The following is a 20702-nucleotide window of genomic DNA, read 5'->3' as shown; positions in this document are numbered from 1 at the left end:
ATGACAATAACTTTTCTAATGAACGACACATTTTAAAACATGTTATTTTAGGTTATGGCAGAGTTGGGAACTGATGACTACTGAGATATTTATTGAAATATAAAAAAAAATACTGAAACATAGACATAAGGGGGAACTGTACCATGCAACCAGACATTTATATTAACAAAACAAAAAAGGGATGGCTCAGTCTAGATGTTGATACTATAAACATTATCTATATAAAGGAGTACTATCATATTGCAAAATTCACTGATCAACAGAATTTGGAGAAACAGGTATAAACTGTATACATTAAATGTTTTTACCTTGAACGGCTTATCTCCACTGTGTGTCAACATGTGCCTCTGGAGCCAACTTTGACTGGTGGATGGCGTGTTATACACCTTACAGCCCTTCCATAGACAGACAAACACCTGAGGTACAAAAAGAGTCAAACAAGAAGAGAGGAGAAGGAGTTTATGTAGGCATAGTGAACAGACAATTCAAGGGGAGAAAAGGAAAAGATGAAAAGTGGGTGAACGTAAAACAACGAAAAAAAAGGGGTTGTTGCCAAAACAGCTTGGAAGAAGATTGTTAGACAGAAAGACACAGAGAGTAAGGATGCTCCGATTGATCAGGCATCGATTGTTATCGGCCGATATACGTTATAAACAATCTGACTGGTGGTCTCAAGAAACTGTTCAGAAGAGCACTAAACACAGGAGAGAGTTTCTCCATGTGCTGCTCAAATGTCAACAGCTAACTAACTTCCTCCTGCCAATATCCATATGGATTTTCAGTGTTCTCTTGGTTTAACCAGCGCAGTATATAAGCATGGTCCTTCCAGAAAGCTGTTTGTGACTGAGGGGATAGATGGAACAGTACCACGGAACAATTCTCATAAGGTTAGGTGAGTGGCCAGCCAGTGATCATAACTAGCGCTGATACAACAGGTAACAGCAAAAGAAGACGCACTCCGTTGGAGTCAAAAGTAATCCGCTCAATTTATAATTTGTGATTGTCTGTGTGTGATAAGCATATTTTCTGTTGTCCTGCGTGGGAGGATGAGGCACCGCATTTTGTTTTGAAGCATGAGAGCTGACAGCAACCAGAGTGAACAGCTGACTGAGCTAACAGCTTACAGCGGAGGCACACAGTACGACTGAGTTTCTGTACAGAAGAACATAAAGTGTTAAACAGTGAACTGCAGTTTAATGTGAAAACACAACAAGTATACACTTAATGCATGTACTGAAATAGACTACTTTTGCTGAGTACAGTTGACTTGCATCATTGTACATTTCATTATTCTTCTGTCTGAGATGAATGTTACCATGTGAATGCAAGCCAAATTTGGGGGCCATGTGGGCACCACAGCAGTGTATGTGTCAACTTGTTTTGGAGAGGAGAGCAAAAAAATGCAACTAATACTGGTGTGTTGACACTGTGAAAAATGAGTATTGAAACTGCTACTCAGAATTTGTATGGATATGTTGAGAATTTTGACTACACTAATAACTTATATCGAATAGAACAGAATAGAATAGAAGAGGTGTTCAAACTGTTGAACTCTGTCTCAAGTGTGTGTCACTGTAAAACTACAGCAAAAAGAGACATCATCCTTGGCCACCTGTCAGGCAGAATAAAGGAGATCAACATGAAGCTTGTTGAGTCTACTGACCCCTCCTCTCTGTCCGTCCACATGAATGCCCCTGATATGCTCTGCCAGATCAGGACTGCAGTTGAAGCACTGTGGACAGAGGTCCCAGCAGCAGGGGTAGGCCACCGTCTTAGTCCCTGAGGAGCTGGCACTACTCTGACCGTTCATCATAGCAGGGGTGGAGCGCCCACTGGACACTGTGCTCTCCATCTCCATCAGGGTGCTGCTGATACTGTCACAAAGAGAGGAAGGAGGGGGGTTATAATACACGGGTGCTAAGGGCATCAAGAATATCTTCATAGCTTATATCAGGCTTTGCACAGCAGTGAAGAACAGGTGTACGTATTACTGGCTACTATGCATGAAATCCTTCAGGCTGCGACTGATTTTCCATGCATACCACATTAATCACTCATGCCAAATCAATTACACTGCTGCATTCAGTGCTCCGAGCACTATGTTATTAATTTTCTGTGCTGACAACATCACCTAAGGGCTCAAAGACAAAAGTTCACTTATTCAACAAGCAACGCAACCGTTAGATGTCCAGTCCAGTGTTTTAGCCCTAGTTTGAGTACTGAGATTAGCAGGGGTGGGGAAAATGTTCGATTCTTCGATGCATCGCGATTCTCTCTAGAATGATTAAGTCTTGATGCAGATACGCTAATAATCGGAATTTAAAAACTGAAATTAGTTCGCCTGCTGCAACATTCAGTTCGTCTGTTGCAGAGCGCTATAGAAAGCGCCTGCTGATTCTCTGCTGTACATCCATACAACACACATGTGCGAATTGAGCGGTGACAAAATGGCAGCAATGGCTAGCACCAAGCCAATAAGACTGGCACCGACTTCTTTGAAAGCTACAGTATGGCAGCATTTTGAGTTCCATTAAGTCAAGGGGAGAATTGACTAGACCTACACAGTTTCTAAGATGTGTGGAACTCAACTTAAATACTTTGGCAACAGAACTAATTTGAGAAGCAGCGACCTGTTGCAGATGCCAGCAGGAGAACGTTCGAGCAGGCGGTGGCACTGCTTCAATCGAACTCTGAAAGTGCGAAGCGGAACACCAAATCCATTGCAAGTTTTATTGCATTGGATTTAAGATCATATTCAGTTGTAGAGTTGATCATCACAAAAGTAGGAAGTGATCAGCAAATTCTGAGTAGCAAACTCAAATTTAATTATTTTTTTATTTTATTTTTTTATGCATGGAAATGTGAAAAAAAAAATTGTTGCATCGAGATGCATCAATAATCGGTTTAGAATTGAATCATTGACCTCAGAATCAGAATTGTCTCGAATTGTGAGGTGCCAAGAGATTCCCATCCCTAGATATAAGCATGATTAAGACAAATTTTTTCAGAAAAATTGATTTTTAAGTCACACTCCAAACTTGTCAAAAACTGGCAATTTGGAATGGTGGTCGGCCCGTCCTACAACCCCAAATAGTTTGTTTTTGATGAGGTCAGGAAACCCTGGCGAGTTGGGAATGAGACTCAAAACAACTTTTCTTACCAAAAGCACGTTTAACTTTCAATAGACATTTTTCCACCATGTTTTAAATCTCTGTTTTACATTCACGAGTAGGCTGTTTTCCCATTCCTCTGCTGAAAGTGGAATGTTCATCTGTGTTCACCTTCAAGGCAAATTCAAGGCATACAAGATGATTTTGTGACAGAAAGTAGTTTGGAAGCCAATCATAGTCCAATACCAAACTTACACAAGTGTGATTGGGGTATCGAACACCTCTACACACATGTACTGAAAATGGACCCCTCATTAATGATATTAGTGACATCATGCATTCAGGAATGAAGCTTTTGAAATAGAATTCAACAATATGTATACAAATTCTCTAGATTTTAGAGATTTTAGATTTTAGACATCTTGGGGTGGGAAAACCTTATCAGGCAGAAATGATTATCCAAGGAAAGAGTTTATATGTGTTAAACATGTCTGATGTTTGATCAAACCATCTAAGATGAAAATAAGACAAGTTAAGATGGAAAAATAAAAAGGGGCGTGAGTTGCATTTTGGTTTGGTAGACTTCCACTGTCCCTGGAAATGTAGCCTACCTGTTTTTGGCTGTGCACCAACACTTGTACTTTTCACTATAATGCATGTATCGGGTTGCTTTAGTTAGTAGTTACTTTTCAATTACAATGTTTCACACCCTTCCTGTCAAGGGGAAAACCAGATGTATAGATATATAGATGTTGAATGTTAATAACATCAAGATGAAGTGTTACATTGAAAGATGAACTTATCCATTGGCAGTTAAGAGCTTCTTAAGATAAATAAACTCTTCATAAACCCCCCAAAAATTCAAATCTGAAAACAGGGCTGTTGAGAAGTTGCCTTTTAACAGATTTGTGGTTCTCACAGGATAGCCACACACTTAATTTACTGTATATAATACTGTATGATGCTTTGCTGTGGATGCCAAACAGTATACAATGTAGTTCAATTGAACTTAACTTTTAAACCTCTACAGCTTGTGCACAGTGTTATCATGTTTTAAAATCATAGATTACACCATTGGACATTGGGATTTGATATATTAACCATAAAACTGGAAATCTGGTCACCTCCATTTTGGTTGGTATGCTGATAACATAGACGACTGCATTTTTTTCTAGCTTTATCTGTTAAATGCAAAAACAAACAAAACAAAAAATCATTTACAGTTATCCTCCACTGAGACTACAACTGTAACCCCGTTCACACCCATCACTGGTCAACAACAACAACAACCTGTCATTTCCCCCCAACCAACCTGTCCTCGGAGTCCACACGGCTCAACGGTTCACCATCCGAGGATGATATCTCCACACTCGGCCGCCTCTTGTCGCCCAGCTCCCCGCCCCCGCCGTTGGCTTTCTCACCATCTTCACAAACTGTTTTGCTCTTTTCGCAGTCTATCCCCGCACACCGGCTGTCCTCTCCAGGTTCCTCCTTCGCTTCTTTTACAGCGGTATCTGTGGCGGGCTCCTTGTTACCTTCTCCGGGGCTTTGCTGCGGCTCTGGCTTCAGCTCCGGGTCTTCAGACACGGCGGTCGCCTCCTGGTTGGCCGTTCCAGCGCTGTCGTCTGTCGCCGCCTCACTCGCGGCCTTGTCTGCCGCTGCAGCGGGCTTCTCCTCGCCGGCCTCCGCGTTCACCGCTTCCATTTTCGGTTCCTCGCTGCTGCGAGGCTCCTCTGTTTCCGGTTCGGCTGGGCCCCTTTCTTTCTCCTCTCCGTCGCCCTCGTTTGCCTCCACGGACAATACATCGCCATGAGCACTCAGTGCGGGTGTTTCTTCCGTCGCCGCAGCAGCCATTTCAGCGGCGTACGTACCGTGGGACACTTTCGGTATTGAAATTTAACCGTGGCACCGTCACGAGCTCCACTGCAGAAGAAGGGCGGGGTCAGAGCTCATAGTCTACTCTCTGATTGGTCGGAGGCGGCACGAGGAGGAGAAAATCAGACGTTGGTATTTAAACTTTCCATGTGTTTCCAGTCTAGTTTCAACACCGGAGCGAGTGTTCACTAAAGCAACTGTTCACACACTGAAATCACAATTAAGGATTATTTTACCAATGCCCACTGCAAAAAAGGAGGTTTGGGTTGCCAGGTTGTTGAGAAAAATCCTGAAATATCCTGGGTGCTGGGTCTCAGCCTTCCACATTTTCCTTCCTCCTCCTCTTAGGAGACCTCACATTAGTCATCTACACAAATACCACAAGGCCAACATCACCATCACAGCAAAGGCCATTATCACTCAACTAGAAATTTAGATGCAAAAGAGCAACAAAAAGACTCCAAATTTGCCAGGGAACTAAAACCCCATCTTTTTTTAGCTTCATTTGCTCTTAATGTAAATCTTTGTTGTACATCGATAACGGCTTACATTAATCATAGCCCACTGGAGTCTGTCTGTTATTAACTTATCACTATACTGACTCACATTTCTGATGTTTAGTTGTTCTTTGTTTGCTTCCCTTTCTTATTATAATTGTGTTTGTTTGTTTTGTTTTCTACATAAAAAGTGCCATACCTTGTTTGTTATGGCACATTAAATGAAAAACTAAAAATATTTAAACAACAAAAAAAAAATCCTATAATTCAATTCAATCCAGCAAGACCCATTTGATTTAAATCACAAGTTATGTAGACAGATGAACACTATAATGGACAGTGTTGTAATAATAACCCAAATGTCATACTTAAGTAAAAGTGAAGATATTATGTTAAAATATTTGGTAGAAGTGAAAGTCACCCACATGAATAATTTGTACTTAATTAAAAGCCTTAAAGTATCATAAATGATTTATAATTTGCGATGGATGGTTTTATTGATGGTACATAAGTAATTTTATTCATTCATTATTATGTTTTCATCAGTTATTTTCCATTAAAAACATGCAACATGTCAACAAAGCACCCTAAAATTCCAGAAAAACAAGTAACTGCAGTGGTGATCACAAATACAGATATAAATGTTATGTGAAAAAATGCCTGTGGCTGAATCCTCTGCAATTATTTGTAGGCTATAAGCAATCTATTGGATGTTTTTGGATTTAACACTTTTGAAGAAGCCATCAAGCTTAGAGTACTTATGTTCAGTGTTGTAAAATGTACCTAAAAGCATACTTGAGTAAAAGTTTTAGTTAAAATTTTACTTTGGTAAACGTCAAAGTCACCCATATGTATTGTGCTCGAGTAAGTCTTAAAAGGTCTGATATTAAATCTACTCAAGTATCAAAAGTCATTTTTCTAGATATATGTATTTAAGAATCAAACATACAGTAAGTTAAACACATGACCACCAGAGGGAGCCACTATTTTGTATTTAAACTGGCAGTCACACAACCTGAGGACCTCCAGCCAGAGTCACCAAATGTAATCAGCCCACATTTTACATTTATTTCTGATGAAAGCTGAAAATTAAACTCATTACTCCAGTAAGCAGGTTTACATGGCTTCATTCTCAGTTTGCCTACTACATCTGGCTGAAAGGGTGGTAAAAAAAATAACCAATGCATCCATTTGTTAAGAACAGCAACATTTATTTAACATGATATAAAACAGATGGAATATGAACATTTGCAAATCAAATCTAGTCTGTAACCATATGTTGGATACATCATCCCATCCTGCTCTACCATGTACATTATATACACAGTAAACCTCTGATAATTACACTTTATACACACACAAAAAATAATCCTGGATCCACAAACGTTTTTATTTTTATTGCTTTTTACATGTGCTAATCTTTTTTAAATTTTTTCATTTAGTTCCATGACTTCAAACCAACATGTCATAAAATAGAACCAAACTCTTTTGTTTCCTTCTCTCAGTTTAAATATATCTCTCGGCAATAAAAAAAGACAGTATAGAATGACTAAAGCCAGAACATTCACATATATGTCGGCAACAATGCGACAGGGACTACAGAGAATCCCATTAATTCATAATTACAACCCAGAAAACAGGAGAGATTACAAAGAATCTTAGTCTGCAGCAATAAAGTGTCCCCTCCTTTCATTATAATGGAGAGATCTACATGTTTAATATACTAATCTTTGCATGTTTTGTTTTTTTACAATATATGGTAAATATGAAAGGTTAGTTGATGACCAATGCCTGAAAAAAAGACTGAGTGACTTTTAAAAAGACGTAACTGAAGTAAAATAATGTGTTCTTGCAACCTTTTGGACAGGTAGTGAAACATGAATGGAAAATGTAGCATGGACCAAAAGATTTTTACCACAGGCCCTCCTACTCACAACAGAGCTCAGTCTATAAGCCTCATATAATCATATACAGATAGACGTTGGCCCATATTCAAACAAGAACATAATAAAACCATATAAATAATATAAAATAACCTTAAAAGCCTTGTAAAAACTGAAAATGGAACTGAAATGGTAACAGTACCGGTGGAGGGGGTCGTGGCGCCCCAAAAGAGGAGCGATCACAGAGAAAAGTCACACAGAAAAAGTGTTGTTGGTGGCATAGAAGCTTAAGATGTCACAGTGAGCATACAGAAGTCAGAGGTCAAGACCCTAGAGTACAAAATGGGCAGTTTCTCTCTCTGTAGGCCGTGGCCTTGTGCTGATGTCCTTGGGGAAGTCTTCTGAGGTGCCTTTACACCTCCACTGCTGTTTCCTTCATGTGTATGTTTTCACTGAAGCCAGAGCCTGTGCTGCAGGGAGAGAAGGAGAGGTGTGAGAATGAGGGCAAAGGTCAAATTATTCTCCAAAAATAATACTAGACAGTGGATACCTAAGATTTCCTAAGACTCATAGTAGTGGGCACTTTGTTAGGTACACCTGTCTACTTAGTAGTCTTATAATGGTCAGTATTTGCTGAGACGATCATTACAGTGTTAAAGGAAACCAACTTAGCATTTTAATTTGTATCCCCTTTCCTTTAGCGTTTTCTAGTGGTTCTTGTTTATGTAATAGACCTTTTAAATAAAAAGGCCCAATGTCTGCAACAACAGAAGCTCCTCTCTCCCACAGAAAACACTGCTCCTAAAAACACCTTGTTATCAGTCTTGCCTTTAATTTTGTGGCTTTGTGACACAAAACTGCACCATGTCACACATTTGCAAAATGTGTGCTTAGCAGTTAGTTTAGCACGTAATAATTTAGTAAGCACAGCTGCACTGTTGTTGTTAGCATTGCTGGGTCTGGTGTGTGTGAGTTTACCATTAAGGGGAGTCTGAAGAGAGTAGGGGGAGATACAGAGCTGCAGCACTCGGCAGTATGAGCATTAAAACATGTAAACCTATTCAAGTGGTGATCAACAATAAAATCACACCCCTGAAAATGAGCACAATATGTCTTCTAAATTATAAGTTTAAGCATTGAGGTCAATGTTGGTGTTTTCCTAATATTCTGTCCTTCATGCATGAATCACTGCTTATTATAATGTCAGCGCCTCTGACATATAAAGATCAACGACGTGTCTTCAATTTCCCCCACTATTTAAAAATGAAGCCAAAATACCCCGGATATGAGTGCTGCCACATTTAGAGCCAGTGTCTTTGCAGGGCTGATCAGACAGTGAAGCCACTGTATCAAGCTCCCACTCATAGGGCACAGCTCTTAAAAATGACGATTAACCCCCTTTTCATAGCGTCAAACAGCAAATTAAAAACAAACTTTTTAGAAAAATGCACACTTGAAAATACATCAGCTTGACAAGAATGAGCAAGATTACAGACATCATCTCTGGGGAAAATGTTTTTGATATGTTCTCTGAGCTTTCAGGTTGGCACATGTCCCATCTGCTAACATGGAGGGGGGTTTATGACCTATACTGCAGCCAGCCACCAGGTGGCGATCGAGGTGTTCTGGCTTCACTGTTTGGGGAGCTGTCATATGGACAACACATTACTATGACCTCAGTGACAGACAAATAATTCAATGTAATTAATATCCAACAATGTCAAAAACTGAACATTTTAATCTTTGTTATGGTAGAATGTATGGTTGAGCTGTTGTATAGAATTGAGTTACATTGAACAAGTGTACCTAATAAAGTCACCACTTGGTGCATGTAAGAGTCATTCAAGTCTGATCATTACACAACAAATATTGTAAGGAATAGTTGTCCGACATTAGCGCTGAATGCTGAGCCTACACGACTAAGACAGAATGCATACTAACACATCACAACTGTTTCCCCTCCCCATTCTTTGACAAAACTTGACATCACTCCCTTCATTCTGATGTGCTTCTTCTCCCCAGAGACAACAATTACAACACTGAGAACACTTTAGCTTTGTGAGTATGGACAAAACATGTTGATGAAGGCCCTTACTGGTGCTACTACACACACATGAAGTGAGACCCATCAGTGAGTTGAGGGGGTGTGTTAGGAGACTGTGGAAGGGGTGGGGAAGAGGGCGACAGGCTTTTCACTGCAATGAAACAGAGCAAGATGTTGAGCACAAACAAGGCACACACAAATTAAATCAGCTGCTAATTATTAAACAGCCAAACGACAGAGGAAATGATGATTAAAATCAATTAAATTAAAAAGGAAACTGCAATGATAAATGACTCAACACATACACAATGGAAGCAGCTGCAGTTTGATAAAACACACAAAAAAAGTTGTGATCTTGAAGAACTAGCCCTCCACCACCTCCTCGCTCGTTTCTCTAGGGACGTACCTGCTACCAGCTTGCTGCGTTTGGAGGCTTCTGCTGCCAGCTCGTAGGAGATATTAATCATCTTCTCTTTCTCTTGTACGGTAACCACCTCTTCAGTGTCCTCCTCCGGGCTTAGAGCCAAACTAGGCAGCACATTCTGCATGCTGGGAGCAAACACATACACAAAATGGTCTCTGGGATTGATATATGTTATGCAGCTTCAAGTATGAACATAGTTTCAGAATTAACACAATTACCCCGGGACAGACGAGCCATCTCTTTTCCATCAATTCAAGAAGGCTGACATTTAGAACAAAATGTCACCATGGCTAGGAGAAAAGAGCAGGGATGTTTCTGCACAACCAAGGCACTGATCTGCATGCCCCTTTTGAGCCATATGTTGTGATTCCCAGCTATGACCCCAGGCTTACTGTACTCCTCACTTCTACAAGGAATTTTATGCATGACATCTGCTGGGAAATATCAGCGATCACCGCCAAAGACAGGCATTTCACCTAAGAATTATCTTCTTCCTTCAAGTCTTCGAGCATCCGTGTCCTTTCTAATAAAATGTTACTGGTACAGAGTGTGTGTTTACCTGTTTTTGGCTATAAGGGCTTTGATGCGATCAACTTTCCTCTGCTTATCAGCCTCCTGCTCAGGGCTCAGAGCCTCTTCAGGGTCTGACTCCACATAACGCTCAGGAATCAGCACTTTGTCAGGCACAGACAGCTGAAGAAAGAACACAAGCACTTCATAAAACACATAAATCACAAGAATAGATACAGAAAAAAAATCTACAATCTAAAAGTGTCTACAGTAAATAAATGGAGATATTAATCAGAAAGACATTAAAAACAAAATAACAGATGTTTGACATGTTTGTCATAATCTACAGTACAGTGAGGCTGTTCCAAATTTTGGGTGAGCAAGAGCTAAATGGAGCACCGCCGAGGGCATCGTCCTAGAGCGAGAAACACTTAATGTGAGACATTCTGCAGCAAGCAGAGATTGGTTGGGCACACCAACTGTGAGGGGTTCATTGATGTAATCCAGAAAAAGGTTATGAACTTTTGTAAGAATAACAAGAAGAAACTTAAATTGAAGTGCAGAGCGTATAGGCAACCATTCATACTAAAATGTTTTTATAAATTGCCTATACGCAATTTATAATAACATTTTAGTATGAATGGTCATTATGTCGTGCTCACTATGGCACTGGAATAAATCCTGGCTGCTGTGTTTTTGCATTTTAATAGATTGATATCTTAAAATGTAATAGGCCAATACTTATACAACATCGATACAGTATGACACTGTTATGACTGAAATATGAGTAAACCATTTTTTTTCCCGCCACGACTGATTGGTCGACCTGGTAGCATCACATCTTGCAGCTTCTCATGTAGTGTTGGTCGGTGCTGCTAATATAAAGGGAGTGGGACCTGTAGTTTCCCCAGTAAACACACCAACCTATCTCTGGGCAAGACAGAGCATAAAGGCTGGATATCTGGAGGGCTGGCTGCCTTTGGCAAACAACAACTTGCCAAAACTAAGTAACATTCAAACTTGTTGTGTCTGGAGGGGCAATCCTCCCTGTGGACACTCAGCCTGTCTACTCTGCCTAGCCCAGAGACACAGCTGCGAGCCATTAGGGGTTGGTATGTTTACCAGCTAAAGCACAGCCGGCAACCTGTGACCTGAGCATTGGCCATTTGCATAGGTTAGGGGGTAGGCTCTGAACACGCAACTATATATCAGCCTTTACACTGAGTGGCGATACGTTTTAGGTACTATGACATTTAGTACAAGCTCAACATAAATTTTTTTCAGACCGTCATTTATTACACAACACAACTTGCCTTTTAATTGCACTACTACAATATCACTGTATCAGTTTTATTCTAATTTCTTCCAGTTTTGTTTAAAAAATAAACACAGATTTTCTGTTGTGGTATTAAGAATCAAACACACAATACCTTATATGTTGGTGGTAAACATTTCCTAAATAATTGCCCGTGATAATATCATCAGTCTGACTAAGACAGCCATCTGCTATGCTTTACCTCTCGGTCCATATTTATGTGGTCAGCCTGCGAGGCTTCTTTGAGACGGGCAATCTCTTCGGCAGGCGTCTCCTGCTCCCTCACAACCTCCTGCTGCCTGAGCGAGGCCTCCAGTTGCTGAATGTCACTGCTGATCACATCATCTCTGCGCCTCATTTGAGACTAAAAAAGGCACAGAAAAAAAGAACAAAAATGATTCCAAACTCTCAGTTTGGCAGGAGTGCTGTTAAGTGTCTGAAGTGGTTGCCACAATACTATACCTGTACACTGCGGAAATGGTTTTCTTTATTAAATGAGTGACTGCGAGAAGGCGTGTTCTCCTGGCTGCCGCCCCGGATACTGAGGCCTTTCTTTTTCTCCCTGAGGGCACCCTGCTGGTGGCGGCGGATCCTCTCCAGCTGCTCCTCCACGCTCATCCTGGGCCGGCCGCTCTCTGCAGCACACAGCTGCTGCTCAACTGCACTTTTTGGACGCTCCTGTTGGCCAGAGACGATGACCACAGGCATGCAAGAGCACAACAGAAGGGCATAGAAACACACACAAAAATAGGAGTTAATAATAATGTGGCATCACTGTTAGAAATTCAATGCTTGGAGACAAATGTCACTACGCTACAGTTCAAGTGTGTAGCCAAGTGGGAATTGGTGGAGGCAGTGAGTTCTATGTATTGCTGAAAACAGTGTAAACTTAACCAGGCAGAATTGTTTCTTTAAACAGTCAAGACTGACATAAACCCAGTCACTATTGTGAAATGCCTCTTTAATGTTCACTCTCTTAGAACCAATATGAGCACAACTCCAAGCACATGTGGCTGAAACCTGACTGGCTGCTGTACACACACACACACACACACACACACACACACACACACACACGCACACGCACACACACACACACACGGGTGCGCTCAGAGAGGCAGATGATGTGAAGTGAACTGAGCATAAGTTGTTCACTTCAGGTTTGTGCCGTGCCGGAGGGACTGACAGATCTGGATTCTGTCCAGAGCCTCAGGACGAAGCCTCCACTGGCCAGATTGTTCAAGAGGCTGGTGTCCAAGGGCCTAAACTGAGCCTGCAACTCATTTCTCTACAACCGTGGGCTATATGGCGTACATGAAGAAGTATGTTCACGTAGGTTAATTTATACTATATGTACATCTCTTCTTTAAACACAAATACATGCTAAAAAAAGAGCACGCCCTCAGTGTGGTGTAGTAATGACATGGTTTAGTATATTTAAGTTGTTAGTGTATGAGGCTGGAAACTGTATAAACCAAGCTTCTATTTTTTGACAGCCTTTTTTTAAGAGTTGGTCTCAAACCCTGGCCGTGTGACAAGTGGCCTCTTTTGCCACATGTTAGCACATGTTTCACACAACAGCTCAATAACCAAAACAACCAATTAAGAATATTAAGTGGTAGCCAGTTTGCTGCTGCCCAGAGGTGGCTCATAATGAGAAGAAAAAATCATTATCACTATTGAAATAGTTTTTCTGCTGCTTGAAGTCAAAGATGTTTGGTCTGGTTTGATGTTTCGAAAATAACTGCCTGAGAGCTTAGCCCTTATATTTTAAAGTAAGTTTCCAACAAGTGATCATAACATGCAGCAGCATCCATTGGTTCTAAAGGTAAAAACAAACTATGAACAATTCGCAGTTGCTAGTCACAGTAGCAGTATGGATTTAAGTCCAGGGACTCACCGTCCTGGGGTCAGGCTTCTTGCTCTTTCTTAAGGTAACATATGAAGCTATGGAAGAAGAGTCAGGCACTGGAGATTTGGTCCTGGGTGGGACAATTCCCACTGGGTAGGATATCCCTGTCAGATACAAAAAAAACAAGACGAGGGGTCAGTTGGCAGTTCAGTTCAGTGACAGAGCTTTTATACAATACAGCAATTCACTGAGGCATATACTGTGTTTTAGGACACAAATGCTGAGTTTAAGATACAATATCTTTGTGTCACAATGGAAAATTCTCGAAGGACAGTTATCCAAATGCAAGACATATTCGGACATAAGCTTGTACTTACAAGTATAAGAGTGGTAAATAATATAACTTATGTTGGTAGGTCATGTTGATGTGGATAGTAAAATGATTTGTACATCAGTGAGACGTCCAAGTTTAACCTTGGTAAAAGAAAATCTGGTACACTCTACTGACAGTGTTTTCTGCAGCGTTTGCACATTGCTACTATTGATTGTGTGGTGATGTGGAACAAATGTGGAGCTACCATGTAATAATTCATCCTCACAACACCTGGATTATGCTGTGCAAGCTGTTTCACCAAATGTATCCCATTTTGATCTTTTGGACATTTTAAACCATGTTTTCTTACAGAGAAATTCTTGTGGTTAAGTCTAAATATAAACCCTGATCAGTATTGTGTAAATGGAATACAGGAAAATACTGGAACAAATACCACTGTGATACACTGACCTAGCCTTTGGAGAAAAGCCTGACCTTGTGTTTATCCTCTGCTTCAAAGTGATGCCTCTGCAAATGCCATGATGTATATAAGAGTATTACTTGGTTTTGCCCGACTCAAAGTACCTTTGTTCCCAGAATGTTCAGACGGATATTCAGATCTGTCCTCTCCATTGCTCTCATCCACTTCGGTCACTGTTGTGAGCTCTGGTTCACTTTTATACAGCCTGTAGTCTGGGCCCTGCTGATAAGAGAGAAATACCAAGTTTAACACAAATACAGAACAGCTTTGATTTATGAGTTTGGTTCCAAATTGAGTCATAAAACATAAAAAAGTGACATTTTCTGTTACAGAATGACATCAAGAAGAGTGGCAAACAAACATTTTCCATAAAAATGATTGCATTTACAGACATGGCAATCTTAAAACATAAAGGTATATACAGCTTGAAGAAAAACTCTACATGTCCTTTGACACAGTTTTATAGCTCAATGAAATAGCAGGCAGCAGACAGACACATTTCAAGTCAGACATAGTTTGGTTTGCAACCAAGGCCAAACACAACAAAACAGGACAAAATCACCACTTATCAACACATAAAAAGAAACACAAGGCGAATAAATTAAAATGAGAAAACAAAAACACACAAGTGAGGCTTCATCCAATTAACTGAAAAACATAGACAATGAGAGAATGGCATCAAGTAAAAACAAAAGGGATATTACTGAACCAAAAACAATCCAAAAGACACGAGAAGTCCATCAAAATGAAAGTGAAAACCATCACAGCAAGCAATGACGAATGATGACACAGTTGAAGGCAGTGTCAACCATGGGGCCGACGTGTCAACGAGCTTACGCTGTGCGTGCCGTTCCTCTGATTGGCCTTCCTGTCCTCTGGCCTGTGGAGGGATGAAGGGCGAATACCGGCACGAGAGGGCAGAGGGGGCACAGTGGGGGGGGTCAGGCTCATAGGACTCAGGTAGGGGTGGCCGTGGGGGTACCGAGTCCTCCTCCTGGGGATTATACAGGGCATGACAGGACAGGAAGCAAGGTGACACATGGCGCCACCATGCACGCTCAGGGCAACCACCATCTGGTACTGAGCAGCTCTGGCCCACAGCTGGGTAGCCAGAGAGAAGGCTCCACATGCTGTTACAGAGTGACTGACACATCCACTCAGATACCACCACTCATACTGTCCATGAGCAGCACTGGCAGTTTGAGCACTCAGCTAAAGTAGGTTATTATCTACACAACTACAGGAGATCTGGGTAAAGACAAGTATATGAGTGCAAATACAGACAATTTTCATGAGCTCAAAAATTCCCTTAATGTGATGTCTTCAAATTGCTCAATTTCTCAGAAGAACAGTCCACAAATCAAATCAAATAAATGAATCCTCAAATTTGAGAAACTGGAACCACAAAGTATTTGGCATTTTAGCTTGATAATATTACACTGGCTGCGGTTACATGGACAATACTTCCTCAACCTTATTGAAATCATTCTGATTACAGATTCCAATTTAAGTGTTTACATGGATGCTAAAATAAACTGATCAGATAAGATGTGTGTTCACATAGCCCCAAAGCATTTTATGAAGATATAACTTTTTTTAAATGACCACAGAAGCATCTAATCTGCCAATGTACATACACAGCATAGTGACAGATATTTTAATGTAATTTGGTTCATTCTGTTCTATGGGGATCCTGCCATGACAAATTCCATCATAATTTTGTATTCCCTTGCTTTTTGGCAAATGTACACATCAAATATAATAAAAAATAAAAAATAATGACAACTTGTGTTTCAGCATAACAAGTTTGTAAAGTTGGCATATACCTTAGATGAAATTTCGACTTTAACACAGGCTTTACTTGTTACGACCCTGTACCAAGTAACATCAATTAGGACGTGTTCCTGTCAACAGTCAGCAGATGACTAGTAAAAGTATGTGTTAAGATATACATGTTCCTTCACCTGCAGGAAATTCATTCATCTCACTTAATGTAACCCCCACATACGGAAAACATGCACAGAGAGAATATAAATCAGTCCAACCACAGAGAAATGGTCAGATTAAGCATTCTCATGGTCGGATTATCAAAGGTTTACATCCCCCTCACAACCAGATTCCAAATCAGTTCTGATTGTGGCAGATACGTGGTGCGTTTCTATTCGTATTAAGCATTTAATCTGATTATTAGTGGAATATTAGGGTCCACATGACCGCAGATACTACTGTCGATTAATTTTCTAATCGTTTAAATGCTCAATTGTTTCAGTGTTGCAGAACTCAGTGACGAAGCATACTATTTAGTGTCTGTCTAAGTGGTGCCTCACCTCATTTCTGTGCTTGCTGAAGTTGGTCATGGGCCCATACGGGCCATCAACAGCATTTCTCTGAGCTTTATGTTTATTGAGGGCCTCCATCACATCCTGAATACTCCAAAGTTCTTTCTGGATGTGGACATGCTGCTGGCTTGGGGGCTCCGTCTGGGTGTAGACAGAAAACACAACTTGTTAACAAATCACCTAACGTGAACTGCAAATCAATACTTAATTAAAACTTGGTTTCATGGACACAGGGAAGAGCAGAAGACCAAGGGAAACAGATGCGTCATTATCTCCTCCTCACTGATGACAGGTTTCTCTGTGAGTGAAGGGCACTTTAAAGGAGGATGTCCAGGCTCCCTGCTGGCCCTCTGACTTGTCTACTCTAAATTAGCACTGGCTCTGACTCAGGCTGAACCAGGAATAACTGTTCTCTCTCAGTCTCTACACCTGTCCCATGATAAAGGACAAGATAAAAGCCAGACTTAATTAAGACCTGCTCAAGTCATCAATCACTCACTATGTTACTTTGATCTCTCAGTTACTTTCCTCCATGCTGCGGCTAAGGGAACTAGAGTGCTCCAGAAATCTTTTTTACCGTTTCCCCAAGGAAATAAAAAGTGTCTACAAAAGGTGTTCAAGGTAATCTGTCACATTTTTGGCTTTCTTTGAACCTCAGCAATACATCTACTGAACCAAACCTTGACTATTATACCATGCAAGAGTTAGACAGCAGAAGTAGTGAAAGAGTAAGGTTGCACAGCTTCAGTTGCAAGAATGATTTTACCTGAGGGCTTCCAAGTGCTTCAAGTTGCTCCAGCAGGTTGTTTTTAGCCATATTCACATCTGCTTCCAGCTTGTCATACTCCCTCCACGACCGCTCCAGCTCCTGGTTTGGAAAAAAGTACACTTTGTGAATGACAGTGTTAACAAGCAGAAAAAACCTCTCATCATCCTCATGAAGAAATAGAGTGTCAAAATCCAGCATGAGTGTGTGTGAATGTGCTGCATGACTCACTGCTGTGACTCTGGAGAGCTCTCTGCAGGTGCTGAGCAGGCCGCTCTGCAGTAAGTCCCTCTGCTGCATGACACTCTGCAGGGCAGCGGGGTTATCAGAGCCCATCTCTATCTCCTGGCTGGCTGACAGCAGTGCTGTCTCCAGGGTGTGCTGAGGGAACACAGAACACATGAAACACACATACAGCATGAGAGTGTAATTTGTCAATGTAACCTTTGAGATCAAGAATAACTTCGTAAAGTCGGATTACTCAAGCTCTCAAACTTTTCTGGCCAATGACCCGCTTTCTAGTTTCCATACTTCTTACAATGGTATTATAAACAGTATGGCTGCATGTAACTCATGTATTGGTTAAACTGTCAGTGCTGCTTTACAATGAATCCATTGTTTTGTCTGCAAAATATCTAAAACATATGACAGTTTACCATCAGCCATTGGAGCCCAACGTATAGTTTTCAATCACTTATTTATTTTCTCTACAGTCCAACAATATAAGTTATACAATAACATAAAAAAACAAACAAGCAAAAACTCATAAACCAGCTATTGTTTGGTATCATTACTTGAGCAACTACTTCATCATTCATCAATAATCGAACTGACAAATCAGTTTATCAGCCAGTCATTCCAGAGCTTAATTTAAATGTTATATAGTATTTTTCTTTTTTTATGAGCATGGAGTTCAACTTCAACAGGACTACAAATCATGCTACATTTTTCAGTTTGCTTTATCATTTTATAAAACAATTCAAAACATTTTTGTAAGAGATCTCTTGCTAATCTGTTTGCATAAATGTTGAGTTAGATATGATGGATACAGTACAAAACTGTTTTTGCAGTGTGCTTCTAACTTGATGTTATCACACATTGCAGATTTTCCTCATATCATGCAGGCCTCACAGTGACCAACACAATGTTACGGTCTACTAACAGTGGACAATCAGATATACTGACAGTATGACAGTAACTTGGCTATAGTTAAGCATTACAACAGAGCTTTTCAGTTCTCTCTTTCTCAGTTTTGTGCATATACAATTTAATCGAGCTATTCTTAGAATTTAAACAGAGCGTGAAGTGTTTATTCTCTTTTGTTTGTTTGTTTTTCCACCACTTTGTTGTAAACATTTCAAACTGTGTTTAGTGTGAGAGATGTGATGATGATGACAGATGTGAAGTGTTTATTTACCTTCTCTCTGTAAAGCTGCTGAAGTTTCTCCTCTTGTGTCCTCACCAATTTATCTTGCTCACACAACCTGCTAAGTTTGGTCTGAAGACAAAAACAATAAAGAGTTGTGAGCCATTGTGTATAGTAGAATGGAGCATCATGTCATTACGAGAGCAACAGTGAACTTACATCAATGTCCATCTCTTCTGGCATACATGTATAGACGCGTTCCCTGTAGTCTTCTGGACTCAACTGTGAAGAAAGGCAGAACATTAGACAGAAACACCAAATGTGCACATATATATCAGAATCTGGAGATCTAATGCAGTGTCATGACAGGGCTCTCTCATTGAGCCGCAGGACTTGTCCTTGAGTGGAAACTCATATTTCACTGAATCAGACCATCTAAGTTAGTAAACCAACAGTAGGACAGCAGCCAGTCTAAACACAGATTCTGGTGCCTCGTGTTTCACCACCCAGAATCGTTTGTCTCCATCAACACAGCGCAGTGGTTTTATTGGAAATGCAAGGCGAAGGCATGTAAAACAATCTTGCTTTCTAAACTCTGGAGTCAGCACATACGCTGTGTCCGCCAACTCTGTTTATCTCCAGCACCTGCTCTGCAGCTAATTGGTCCAGAAGGACTCTGCCAGTCCGGTAGCTGCGGTCAACTGTGTGCGTGTGTGTTGTGTTAAGGCTAAGTGCAATATTGCTTAAAGATATTCCCATATTAATGACATAACCACAGAGCTTCTTGGGACTTAACTCACAGCCGTAATGCTCAGAACAATTAGTAACAGTTTAGTCAAGGCTAAAATACAGAAAAAAGCAGTTCAGTGGAAGAGCGTGTTGCTGTTACTTCTACACTCGTTTGCACTGTATCAATGCCTGTGTTTCTTATATAACAGCACCTGCATTTTTGTAGTTACAGAACCAACAGAGAAAAAGTCATCCTTCATCCACTTGTATTAAAAATCATTCATCTACTTATTTTAAAGATTAAGAAAACACAGTGCTCAACCTGGAGGATATTATTTCAACTGCATTGGATCCCATGTTTCCAGAAATTCCATTCATCACATTATGCTTCATCATTCATTCACTACTCTGAATCTAAAGATACATGTGCAGTCTATAAATATATGGACAGTGACATATTTCTTTTGATATTTTGTGTTTGTACTTGCATTGGATATGAAATGACACACTGACTAAATAGGTCAAAGTGCCAACTGTCAGCTTTTATTCACATCCCTATTCCTTACCTATTGATTCCCCCCCCCCCGCCCCCCCAAAAAAACCAAAAGATAAAATTAAGGCAGAAGTGTCTTCTGCAATTGCCTAAACAAAAGAGGACTCTCTCCTTTGCAACAAAAAAAGAATCCCGCTAATGGAGGAGACAAAGAATGCAGGGAGGGAGACTCATGTGTCGGCTGGTGTTGTGTCAAAGTTTGACGCGTATCCTCTTACCACTGGGACTTGAGCCGGCCAAAAACCAGCATTCTTTCTCCTAGATAAAATAGTAACAAAACCTGTGGACTTGTTAATACAGAGATCAGGATTTCTAGGTTGGCGACAACAACAACAACAGTAATACCACAGGGAAACACCAGGAGGCGGGGGGGAGCTGAAAAGTTATCTGTTTGTGCTTTAACTTCATTGATGTTTTCAAAATCCAGTGTGCTGGGCTACAGAGCCAAAACAACAAGAAATGACACACTGCCCAAATACTTTTAGACTTCATTGTATCCAAACACTCACACCCGCACACACTTTCCTTCACACCTTTCCTTCACACCTTTTTCCTCAGTCGAACCACACATTACAGTTAAAGCAGGTGGGACCTGAGCACCACATGGCATTCCACACAGAACATGCAGACTCTCCCACAGCTCAG

The 20702-nt window shown here is 40.7% G+C and overlaps 2 protein-coding genes across 4 annotated transcripts in view; both read right to left on the bottom strand.

Annotated features, from left to right (window-relative positions):
* LOC115587008 (zinc finger protein aebp2-like) overlaps nucleotides 1-5065 on the bottom strand; it is a 34240-nt gene extending 29175 nt beyond the window's left edge. The window contains exons 1-3 of one of the 3 annotated variants that reach the window (XR_003984949.1): nucleotides 4423-5065; nucleotides 1664-1874; nucleotides 309-416 (exon numbers count right to left, since the gene is read on the bottom strand). Coding sequence is in view for 2 of the 3 variants with exons in the window: in XM_030426548.1 (XP_030282408.1) it covers nucleotides 309-416; nucleotides 1664-1874; nucleotides 4423-4964 (861 nt within the window). In the remaining variant the exon portion in view is untranslated. The remainder of the gene's footprint in view (nucleotides 1-308; nucleotides 417-1663; nucleotides 1875-4422) is intronic. The other 2 variants (XM_030426548.1, XM_030426549.1) reach the window with 2 other exon arrangements.
* A 1607-nt stretch (nucleotides 5066-6672) lies between these two features.
* Nucleotides 6673-20702, bottom strand: part of LOC115586175 (pleckstrin homology domain-containing family A member 5-like) — an 85873-nt gene continuing 71843 nt past the window's right edge. Inside the window, 14 exon segments of the mRNA XM_030424982.1 lie at nucleotides 6673-7835; nucleotides 9816-9958; nucleotides 10393-10526; nucleotides 11861-12022; nucleotides 12121-12336; nucleotides 13559-13674; nucleotides 14409-14523; nucleotides 15142-15250; nucleotides 15252-15298; nucleotides 16632-16784; nucleotides 17410-17511; nucleotides 17641-17790; nucleotides 18827-18907; nucleotides 18995-19057. Coding sequence (XP_030280842.1) covers nucleotides 7801-7835; nucleotides 9816-9958; nucleotides 10393-10526; nucleotides 11861-12022; nucleotides 12121-12336; nucleotides 13559-13674; nucleotides 14409-14523; nucleotides 15142-15250; nucleotides 15252-15298; nucleotides 16632-16784; nucleotides 17410-17511; nucleotides 17641-17790; nucleotides 18827-18907; nucleotides 18995-19057 — 1626 coding nt within the window. The 3' untranslated portion in view covers nucleotides 6673-7800.

This window comes from Sparus aurata, chromosome 8, assembly GCF_900880675.1.
Source record: "Sparus aurata chromosome 8, fSpaAur1.1, whole genome shotgun sequence".
NCBI classification, from domain to species: Eukaryota; Metazoa; Chordata; class Actinopteri; order Spariformes; family Sparidae; genus Sparus; species Sparus aurata.
The sequence above is the reverse complement of the archived record's forward strand: the minus strand, read 5'-3'. Positions and strand labels throughout refer to the sequence as shown.